Source organism: Notamacropus eugenii, chromosome 4 (genome assembly GCF_028372415.1).
Source record: "Notamacropus eugenii isolate mMacEug1 chromosome 4, mMacEug1.pri_v2, whole genome shotgun sequence".
In the NCBI taxonomy this organism is placed as follows: domain Eukaryota; kingdom Metazoa; phylum Chordata; class Mammalia; order Diprotodontia; family Macropodidae; genus Notamacropus; species Notamacropus eugenii.
The window spans coordinates 6308044-6320278 of NC_092875.1; the positions used below are offsets into that span (position 1 = coordinate 6308044).

Consider the following 12235-nt stretch of genomic DNA (forward strand, 5'->3'; position numbering starts at 1 on the left):
AGGCTATTTGTGAGCATTGAATAATGGATGTTCAGAATAGATTACACTGAGTCCTGAGGATGAGGCTTACATTGTATCTCATGCAGGTATGTCGGGAGATATCAAGATCATAAGTCCTACAGGCTATCAGAGAAATTGTCATCACTGATGTTTCATTTTTTTTAATTTTGGGGAATATTTCATGAGATTTAGTCATCACAGGTTATTGCTGAACCCAGGATAGAGAAATTGTTTTCCTAGAGAGGCACTTCTGCATCTTAGCCTCTTCTGGGGATGAGAGATAGTGTCCAAAACATAAGGTTTTTTTCTCTTTGTATCCAGAGTCTCAGCTGTAGATGCCCCAGGCAGTCTGGTCCCCAGAGCTCTTCATGAACCACAATTTCTGTGGAGACTGCAGTAGGAGGAGTGGCCCCTCTCAGTACCTAACAATAAGGGTGCTGTGAGACAGTTCAGTCTCAAAGCTGGTGAAACTATAAAACTTCACTTGGTCTTACACTGTCGTCCTTGTCTTGACATGGACCTGCCTAATGTCTTATAGTGATTCCTCAGAGGTGGCAGACAGACCAGAACCTGGGCATCTACAGAAGGACGGGCCATTTCTGATTCTAGACAGTTCCTTATCAGTCCTGAGTTAGGCAGGTGACTTTACTCTGGTCTGAGTGGCTCCTTAGTTTCCCTACCCTTGGAACTTTGACTAAATCTCAGAGGGATGCTGCCCCATGTACAGAAATATATTTCTCAGTTACTTTCTTCCCTTTTCATATCTGTGCTGTTGTTCCCTCCAGGACCTGGGAATAGAATAGAGAGCCAAAATAACTGCTTCTACCAAAATAACCCTGTTATTTACCAAGATGGGGACCTGGTGATTGGGATCTTTCTATCCTTGTTCTTAGTTGAAGTGAACAGCATAGCAGGAGCAGAACTGTTTGAAAGTCCTCCTAACAAAGCCTGTAAGCCTTATCAGTAACTGTCTATCTATCTGTCTGGGCTTATTTTCAATGTGATGATTAAACTAGGTTCTCATGGATGGAGTACAAAAAAAAGGCAGGTCCATGCAGAATCAGAATGCTCTCAGCCTATTTTCATGTCTTATTTTTTTTCATTCTTGTCAGTTTTCCCTATATCCGATTAACTTAAATGATTAACAGAGAAAATCTCTTTCCTCTACTTCCATCTCCATACTCACCTTCAAAGGGCCCACAGACAGGAAGCTCAGTGTTGAGCATCTTTTATCACCTGCCCCACCCTGTCCTGATCTCATGTCAATATTTAAACAGTGGAATTAAAGAAAGTCTTTAGACACCCCTGTGATGAGGTTAATAATTATCCGGAATCAGCTGAAGTTCTAAAGTTTTTCATCAAAGCTGTTATTGTGATCATGCTTATAAAGAGCAGAGGAAACTTCTGCCCCATCCACAGGAATGAAACCTCTCATTTTGCCTCTCAACATTTGCTCAGCAGATAACAAGAGAGTCCAGCCGTTTAGGGAGTCTTGGGACATCCTTCTTCAGGGAAGATGTTATATTCCTCCCACTTCCCGTGCTAGTGGAAAATATACTACCAGGTCACCTTTCTCTTGTGAGTGTGAATTTATTAGTTTTCCTCTACTCTTCTTGGCATTAGTTACTTGTTCATGATGGATCAGGTCAAGGAACTACCACACAACTGATTAGAATGGGCTGGGACTGAGCATTAACTTGCAGGTTCAGTAAAATTATACTTATTAAGAAATTAGAAGTATGCCCAGGATATAGTTGTGAGAAATACAGTTATGCTTAGAGTATTCTGATTTTCTCCAGGTGATATAAGAGAGACTTTGTTTCTCTAAGGCAGTTTTATTGAGCTGGAAACATTCAAGAGAAGTGGGAATGGATTTACTTTTTGACACTTTGAGAAGGTGTATTGACCTTTGTGCTGATGATCAGACGCTAGTTTTGAACTTTGTACTGCATCACTTCCCTTCGTAGGTTTAAATAGCATGAATTCTTCGTGTAGTAATTGAAACTCTCACTTAAACCTCTGTAAGTATGCACTGTTGAAGTGGGCTTCAGAATAAACTCTAACAATGTGAAGCAAAGCAGATTAGCAGTTTGCTCTCTTCCGATCATGGGAGACAGGTTATGAGATACATTTGATGGTTCTTTGACAGAAGAGTGTTCAGACTTCTTGTTCTGTACCTTCCATTAGTCAAGTGCTTTTGCATATCTGTTTTCTTTCTTCTGTAACTTTTTAAATCCCTCTGGATTATTTCCCTTTATTGTTTTCCTTCCATTTACAAATAAGAAGCATTTATTTCTATATACTTTTATCTAAAAGATAAAATCCTTTAATCATTGTCATCACTGATTAGTTTTTTAATGCTTTGATCTGCTTCTTATTTTCCTGTCTTTCTTTACTAATTTGGCAAATACGTGGTTTAGAGAAGAAGGAAAAGAAGATTCCACTCTCCTTTGAGGAAACATCAAATAAAAATCCTATTCTAAGTCAAATGTTCCAAGCAATCTTTGAATTTTGCTTTCAGAATACTGCTTCATAGTAAGACTAGGGGCCCTCCTTCTGTCCTCCCTGATTCTAATTCAAGGAAAAATGATTGAAGAGTGAGACCATGGACATAGGGTTTTAAATTCTCAGAAAACTAGGAAGTGACATCTCAAGATAGAATTGAAAGTTCTGTGGATTGTTATCATAGTAGGGGAGGTAGCCAGGACTTAGGATTCTATCATGTTCACTTCATGCCTCCAAGGAAAAAGAGTTTCCCTATCTGAGTGGTGGTAAGTGCTTGCAAAATCTCCTAAGGTTGGGGATACTGTTTAAAACTTTTATGAGAACAATAGAAATATTTTTTCTTTGCTAATGGCTTCCTAGTTCAAGACCTGCTACTAAGTCAGAATCTTTGAATCACTTTTGTTTTCTACTCAGTCCCTGTACATACAGGAAAGATAGTGAGAAAGGAGGGAACACTGAGTCAGGACCTCACCTTTCATTGGAGATCCCATATACAACCTGAGTAAAACGCAGCCGGCCCAGACATGGAGTACCTCCTATTCCCATGCCTCTGTGAGCTTATTTGTACCATTTCACATCATTGAAATGACCTCTTCCCCGAATACCCATATATAAAAACATCTTCAACTTTTATGGGCCATGATGCCTTCCTTGAATCTTTTCCTACTTCTTCAAGAGACTGGGCAATCTCTCTGTTCATCTTTCTTAAATATTAATGTCATTAACGTTTAATATATTTCTTGTCACCATTGCATTACAGTTTTTGGTGACTCTATTCTCTCTTTCACTATACCCCAGCCCTTCTAGGGTCAAGAAATATGCAGATTCTTTATGTGATATTGTGTGTACTGGATATTCAATATGTATTTGTGAAACGAGTGAGTGACTTAGGCAGGCAGAGTTCCATGAAAACTTAAAGCCAATAGTCCTTACCATTTCAGGAGTCTCAAGAAGGGCAGAGTATAAGAACAAGGTACCTGGGGGTGACTATTTTCAATACAAATGTAATGATATGAATAACTGTTAGAGTCCTTGGTTTTGATTCACATGACTGGGGAATTCTGAAAAGTAGAGTTTTTCAGTACTTACTAACATTCCTTGACACTCCTTCACACCCACACAGGTGGTTGCACAAAAATTACCAGCAAGCACTGGCTCTCATGTTTGCTGTGGAAGAGATTAACGGGAATCCCGATCTGTTGCCCAATGTTTCCCTGGGATTCCACCTCTACAACACCTACCACAGTGATGAGAAGACCTTGGAGAGCTCCCTGCTCTGGCTGTCTGGGCTGGGCCAGTTCATTCCTAACTACAGCTGCTGGGAGCAGGACAAGTCTGTGGCTGTTATTGGAGGAGTCACATCAGCTGTCTGTCCAGATGGGAAGTCTGCTTGACCTCTACAACTTTCCACAGGTGAGTTATATTGAAACTGATGTACGCCACGCATTTGTAAACCAAGCTAAAACTGGAAAATAAAACAGCAGCAACTATAACTGGCATTTAAGAAGTGCTTTACATATGTACTTTTTTGCTCACCGAAACCAATTCATAAGGGAAGTGTATGTGTTACTCTAATTAGTAAAATTAACTTTTTTAGTTTTCAACATTCACTTCCATGAGATTTTGAGTTCTAAATTATCTCTCCTTCCCTTCTCTCACCCCTTCCCAAGATAGCATACAATCTGATATAGGCTCTATGTATACATTCATATTAAACATTGTCACATTAGTCATGTTGTAAAGAAGGATAAGAACCAATAGGAAGAACCATGAGAAAAAACAACAACAGAAAGCAACTAGTCTTCGTCCATCTGCAGTCGGACTCCATAGTTCTTTTTCTGGATGTGGATGGCGTTTTTCATTACTCAGTCTCAGTTCATATAAGTCTTTCCAGGTTTTTCTGAAACAATATATTGTAGAATTATAAGTTTTAATCCACTCTTCTATCTGCTTCTCTTTTATGGGAGGCTTCATCCCATTTACACTCACAGTTATTCCTATCTGTGTCTTTCCCTCCATCCTATTTACCCCTTTTATGGTTTTCTCTCTCCTATCTCCCTTTCCCTCCTCACTAGAGTTTTGCTTTTGACACTCCCTCCCTCCCTCCCTTCTAATCACCCCTCCCTTTTTTCCCCCTTCCCCTCCTACTTCCTGTAGGATAAGTTAGATTTCTATACTAACTGAGTATGTTATTCTTCTGTTTGAATCAAATCGGATGAGAGCAAGATTCAAAGAATGCTCATCTCTTTCCCTTCTTTCCTTCTATTGTAATAGATTTTTATGCCATTTCATTATTACTTTCATTTTTACAGAGGGGGATACTAAGATTGAGAAAAGTTAAGTTGCTTGTCCAAGATCATATAGCTACAAGTTCCTAGGGCAGGATTTTATCTCAGGTCTTGTTGACACTAGTTTAGCCTTCTGTTGAAACATCAACCAGACTGTAAGACGACAATAGAATTGGAATCATTTAGTTTTCATCCCATGAAAGGATAAGAAAAGAAAATCTGGGTATTTTTACCCATTACACAGATGAGGTCATTGAAGATTGGAAATTTTAAAAAAATTCCTCAACATTATACAATTCACTGAAGCAAGAGTAGAGGCTAGAACTTACATGCCTGGACTTCCAGTTGAATGCTCAGTCAATATATTACATTTCGCTCTATGCACTTCACTTTTCAAAATCATTTAGTCTGTTCATGTCACTCCTAAATTTACTGATAAAAATCTTACTTAGAAAAGAAAGTCTGAGTACAAGCACTTGACCGGAAGATGCAGGTTTTACGGAGCAACTCTGATGTGCTGCCAAGAGCACATAAGTACCTTTAAGAATATGTAGTTGCTGGAATAAATTCCTAACATTGCTCACAAATAGCCCAGTGATTTTATTAAAGGGCAAAGAAGACACAAAGATACATATAGTATGAAGAAATTCTTTTCAGAAGCCAGTTCACCTTTTAAAGCCTGGAAGGAATCTCCTTTAAATATGAGCCTTGCAGGTGGGCTAATTTGCCTTTTCAGCCCTGCTATTTATAGAACTTTATAATTGTTAGTTAAGCATGTGCTTGACCATCACACAGACGAGGTCACTGAAGATTGGAGAAATTTTTAAAATTACTTAACATTGCACAATTCACTGATGAAAAACTAGGGACTAGAACTTACATGCCAGGACTATCAATTCAATAATCAATCAATATACTACATCTGATTCTACGTGATTCACCTTTCAAAGTCATTCAGTTCATTCATGTTAGTCCTGAATTTATTGGTAAAATTGTTATTTACAAAAGGAAGGTTGAACATGAGCACTTGTATGGAAGGTATAAGTTTTAGGGAGCAATGCAAGCCTCCTTAAAATGCTTTACTAGAAACACCCTAAATACGTTTATGCATGTGAAGGTACAGGAATAAATTCCTGAAACTGCTTACAAGTACATCAGTAACTTTTTTAAAGGGCAAAGAAGACAGAAAGATACATGAGGTATGAATAATTTCCTTTCAGAAGTCCACTCACCTTTTAGTATAAGCAGTCTTCAATGAACACTAACCTTGTAGGTTGGGTAATTTGCTTTTCACCCTTGCTGCTTATGGAACTTTATGACTATTGGTTAGAAAAATGACTGATTACTTTCTTAGTTCAAGAACAAGAACAGAAATAGGGATGGCTTCAAAGAACAGAGATATAGAAAAAAATGTGAGTCCTTGATTTAAATGAAATGCAGGCCAGTTTTTACTATGGTATTACTAATGTCAAAAGAGGAAAAAGAGGACCTCTTTCTGCTTATATTCACACTTTTTATTTTAAGACTTTCAGAGCTTCACTCAATTTATTTATTCCCAATGATTCCAAAGATACCAATCCAGTGTTTGGGATTCTTTGATGAGTAGCTTCAGGAGCTTTATTGCTAGCATTACAGAGATTACTAATTTAGGGGACTTCTAATAATACACTTGGAGAGCAAGGTAAAAATGAAAAACTCTAAGTTCAAGGTGCAGAGGGATTAACTCTAGGTTGGGATTTGGAAACCAAAGTGAGATCCTTAAATTATAATATCTTTTAAAGAGGCCTCATCTTGCATCTTTCTTTCGCAGATGATACAGTAGCATAAGATCCTAGACAGGGAAGAGTTAAATGAGTGTGTTGCTTTTGGGTTTCTTTTTCTTTGATTATGATGGGTATCACATGACAGGAGAGGATGAATGTGTCTGCTCCCACAAACAAGTTTATTACTGCACGGGGTGTTGTATGGGTATAGGTCTAATTTTCTGACATCAGAAAACAGTGGCTGTGATTGGAAAGACTTGGTATAGGTCTTATTATGGTCTCGATAGGCATTCTCTGCATTGATGGAACCAATCTTCTGGTTGAAGGTAGGGACATAGATTGGACTAGTTGGAAAAAACTTCTAATGCTCTTGGTGAACAGACATTATATTTCAGTAGTGACTGACTATATCTGGTGAAATTTCATCAGTAGATCAGAGTTATGTTAAGAATAGAGTTATTAAAGTCTAATATGATGTTAAGTAATGCTTTCTATTTCAAATGTTCTCCATGTGCCTGAGAGCAGTAGGGGAGCATCGGTCCATTTATGTACAGTATTAGCATATATTTTAGCTGTCTTCACTTCTTTTACACTGTATTGTATTTATTTCCTTAAACATTTCTTAATTATATTTACATTTTTAAAAATTTATCTTTTAAAATTTTGACCTTCAGATTCTTTCTTACTCATTTACCCTTCCTTATCCACTTATCCATATGAAGCCATGAGAAACATTTCCATATTAGCCCTATGGCAAAAAATACATTGAAAAAGCAAGAAAAATAAAGGGAAAACAATACTCTTCAATCAGCACCCAGAGTTCATCAATTCTCTCTTTAAAGATGGATGGCTTTTTTTTAAAATCATGAGTCAATTTAATGTCAAGGACATGGCATTGGATAGATCTTAAGATCATTGACTTGATCTTTTTCTTTTTTTGCTTAATATAGTTAAGTTTTTCATAATTGATCACTGTCACAATATCATTGTTACCGAGTTCAATTTTTTTCCTGATTATATTCCTTTCATTATGCATCAGTTCATTTAAGTCTTCCCAGGATTTTCACAAATCACCTGTTCATTGTTTTTTATACCACAACAATGTTCCATCACAATCACATACCAGAACGTGGTCAGCCCTTCCCCAGTCGGTGACTATCCCTTCAATTTCTGATTCTATCCATCACGAAATGAGTTGTTACAAATACTTTTGATCACATATGGTTTTTTCCTTTAAAAAATCTCTTTGGGATATAGACCTAGTAATGATGTTGCTGAATCAAATTATGGATCTTGGACTTATTTACAAGTTATCTAGAATGCTTGGATCAATTCGTAACTTTACCAAGAGCGTGTTAGTGTCCCAACTTTTCGGCATCCCCTCCATCATTGGACATTTTTCTTTCCTATCATGTTAGCCAATCTGGTGGGTGTGAGGTGCTATCCCACAATTGTTTCAATTTGCATGTCTCTAATCAATAGTTATTTAGAGCACTTTATATGACTATAGATATCTTTGATTTGATCTAGAAACTGCCTATTCATATTCTTTAACCATTTATGAATTTGTAAATGGCTTTTATTCTTATAAATTTGACTAAGTTCTGCGTGCTTTTCAGAAATGAAACCTTTTTCAGAGAAACTTGCTGTAAAATTTCCCTCAGCTTCACTTTCTTCCTTTATCAGCTCTCCCTTATTGCCCTCTTTCCTTTGATTGTCATTTTCTCTGAATTCCCTACTGAGTAAGATGTATTCTTAAACACAATTAAGGGTGTATGAATATATTCTTCTATCTTTCCACCAATAGAGATAACAGTGAGACTGACATGTTACTTCCTGCCCTCACCATTTTATTGTCCACTGCAATAGGCTTTCCTTGTATCTTTCTTTTGAGATATTTCGCCCCATTTGTCCCCCTTTCTTAGCCCTTCTCCCAGGCCATCCATTTATTTCACCCAGCTATTTTCCATTATCCCAACATAATTGACTCATTCACAAACCCGTTGTTCATGTAGAATCCTTCTAACTACTCTATTAATGATAAAGTTCTTAAAAATTACATGTGTCATCTTCCCACATAGAAAGGTAAACATTTTACCCTTCTTGATTCCCTTATGATTTCTCTTTCAAGTTTGCCATTTTAAACTTTACTTGAATCTTGTTTTGGAAACTCAGATTTTCTTTTTGGATCTAGTCTTTCATGAGGAATGCCTGAAAGCTTTCTTATTTCTTTTTCTTTTTTCTTTTTTTAGAATTTTTTAAAAATTTATTTATTTAACTTTTAACATTCATTTTCACAAAATTTTGGGTTCCAAATTTTCTCCCCTTTGGTCCCCTCCCCCAACCCCAAAACACCGAACATTCTAATTGCCCCTATCACCAATCTGCTCTCTCTTCTATCATCCCTCTCTGTCCTTATCTCCATCTTCTCTTTTGTCCTGTAGGGCCAAATAACTTTCTATACCCCTTTACCTGTATTTCTTATTTCCTAATGGCAAGAACAGTACTCGACAGTTGTTCCTAAAGCTTTGAGTTCCAACTTCTTTTCCTCCCTCCCTCCCCACCCCTTCCCTTTGGAAGGCAAGCAATTCAATATAGGCCAAATCTGTGTAGTTTTCTAAATGACTTCCATAATGGTCGTGTTGTATAAGACTAACTATATTTCCCTCTATCCTATCCTGTCCCCCATTACTTCTATTCTCTCTTTTGATCCTGTCCATCCCCATGAGCATCGACCTCAAATTGCTCCCTGTTCCCCATGCCCTCCCTTCCATCATCCCCCCCCCACCCTGCTTATCCTCTTATCCCCCACTTTCCTGTATTGTAAGATAGGTTTTCATACCAAAATGAGTATGCATTTTATTCCTTCCTTTAGTGGAATGTGATGAGAGTAAACTTCATGTTTTTCTCTCACCTCCTCTCTTTATCCCTCCACTAATAAGTCTTTTGCTTGCCTCTTTTATGAGAGATAATTTACCCCATTCCATTTCTCCCTTTCTCCTCCCAATATATTTCTCTCCCACTGTCTGATATCATTTTTTAAAGATATGATCCCATCCTCTTGAATTCACTCTGTGCACTCTGTGTGTGTGTGCGTGTGCGTGTTTGTGTGTAATCCCACCCAGTACCCAGATACTGAATAGTTTCAAGAGTTACAAATGTTGTCTTTCCATGTAGTAATGTGAACAGTTCAACTTTTATAAGTCCCTTCTGACTTCTCTTTGCTGTTTACCTTTTCATGCTTCCCTTCATTCTTGTGTCTGAAAGTCAAATTTTCTTTTCAGCTCTGGTCTTTTCATCAAGAATGCTTGAAAGTCCTCTATTTCGTTGAAAGACCAATTTTTCCCCTGAAGTATTATACTCAGTTTTGCTGGGTAGGTGATTCTTGGTTTTAGTCCTAATTCCTTTGACTTCTGGAATATCCTATTCCACGCCCTTCAAGCTGCTAGATCTTGTGTTATCCTGATTGTACTTCCACAATACTTGAATTGTTTCTTTCTAGCTGCTTGCAATATTTTCTCCTTGACCTGGGAACTCTGGAATTTGGCCACAATGTTCCTAGGAGTTTCTCTTTTTGGATTTCTTTCAGGCGGTGATCTGTGGATTCCTTGAATAATTATTTTGCCCTCTGATTCTAGAATGTCAGGGCAGTTTTCTTTCATAATTTCATGAAAGATGGTGTCTAGGCTCTTTTTTTGATCATGGCTTTCACGTAGTCCCGTAATTTTAAATTGTCTCTCCTGGATCTATTTTCCAGGTCAGTTGTTTTTCCAATGAGATATTTCACATTATCTTACATTTTTTCAGTTTTGTTTTGTGATTTCTTGGTTTCTCATAAAGTCATTAGCCTCCATCTGTTCCATTCTAATTTTGAAAGAGCTATTTTCTTCAGTGAGCTTTTGAACCTCCTTTTCCATTTGGCTAATTCTGCTTTTGAAAGCATTCTTCTCCTCATTGGCTTTTTGAATCTCTTTTGCCAGTTGAGTTAGCCTATTTTTCAAGGTGATATTTTCTTCAGCATTTTTTAGGGTCTCCTTTAGCAGGGTGTTTACTTGTTTTTCATGCTTTGCTTGCATGTTACTCATTGCTCTTCCCAGTTTTTCCTCCACCTCTCTACCTTGATTTTCAAAATCCTTTTTGAGCTCTTCCATGGCCTGAGCCCATTGAGTGGGCTGGGATACAGAAGCCTTGACTTCTGTGTCTTTCCCTGATGGTAAGCATTGTTCTTCCTCATCAGAAAGGAAGGGAGGAAATACCTGTTCACCAAGAAAGTAACCTTCTATAGTCTTATTTCTTTTCCCTTTTCTGGGCATTTTCCCAGCCAGTCACTTGACTTCTGAATATTCTCTTCACACTACTTTGCCTCCAGATCCTCCCAGCCAGCACTTGGGGTCTGAGTTTCAAATCGTGCTTCCCAGCCTCTAGGCTTTGGGTGGGGGCAGGGCTGCTATTCAGTGTGAGATAAAGTTCAGGTGCTCAGGTAGGGGCAGGGCTGCCTCACGGGCTCAGTTCCCTCATGGGGTTTATGCAGATACCTTCAACAATGGATCCCAGCTCCTGCCTGCTTGGGGAGCCCTGGTCTGCTCCTGCCTCCACTGCTGCCTCCCAAGGGGGCCTGAGTTATGGGGGCACCCCACTCCTCTCTCGTCCCACCAAAGAGACCCTCTCACTGACCCTTGTCACCTGTGGGTGGAGGGACCCGTGCAGCCACTGGAGATTCTGTCCCTGAAGCCTGCTTGGATCCTCTCCTCTCAGCACTGCATGGCCAACTCAGGGCTGTGGTCAGCTCCAGGTCCGCAGAGCAAAGGACCTTTTGCGAGAGGTTTTCAGGCTCTCTGGAACAGAAATCTCATCTGCTCTGTTGTTCTGTGGCTTCTGCTGCTCCAGAATTTGTTGGGAGTTCTTTTTTACAGATATTTTATGGGCTGTGGGTTCGGAGCTAGTGTATGTGTGTCTTTCTATTCTGCCATCTTGGCTCTACCCTCTTATTTCTTAAATTTTATTTTTTTCCCCTCTGTAATGATTACACTCAGTTTTGCTGCTTAGTTATTCTTGGATGCAGTTTTAGATCTTTGCCTTCTAGAATAGCATATTGCAAATCATCCTCTCCTTTAACACGTAAGCAGTTAAATCTGTGATGCTGACACTGGTTCCATGATATTGCAAAATTTGTTTCTGGCTTCTTGAAGTATTTTGTCTTTCAGCTGTTAACTCTGGAATTTGGCTGTAATATTCCTGTCACTTTTCATTTTGCGATACCTCTGGAGGTGGATAGTGAATTCTTTTGATTTCTTTACCTAATGGTTCTAGATGACTATGGAAATTTTCCTTAACAATATCTTGCAATATGGCATTTAGATTCTTTCTTTCAGCATAGTTTTCACACAGTCCAATAATGCTTAAACCAATTGACCCTGGATCAGTTTTCCAAGTCAATTGTTTTTCTGATGAAATAATTCATATTTTCTTCTATTTGTTAATTTTTTTGCTTTGTTTTATTGTATCTTTTTATGATTTAATCTCTTTATTTATTTTTATTTTACAACATTCATTTCATTTCTACAAGATTTTGAGTTCCAAATTTCCTCCCCATCTCTCCCCTCCCCCCATGTCAAAATGGCATGCAATTTGATTGCCCCTTTCCCCAAACTGCCTTCCCCATTATCATCCCCCACCATT

The 12235-nt window shown here is 38.3% G+C and overlaps 1 protein-coding gene across 1 annotated transcript in view; it reads left to right on the forward strand.

Annotated features, from left to right (window-relative positions):
- The first annotated feature begins 335 nt into the window (after positions 1 to 335).
- Positions 336 to 12235, forward strand: part of LOC140502135 (vomeronasal type-2 receptor 26-like) — a 56642-nt gene continuing 44742 nt past the window's right edge. Inside the window, 4 exon segments of the mRNA XM_072606485.1 lie at positions 336 to 396; positions 786 to 963; positions 3629 to 3868; positions 3870 to 3939. Coding sequence (XP_072462586.1) covers positions 336 to 396; positions 786 to 963; positions 3629 to 3868; positions 3870 to 3939 — 549 coding nt within the window.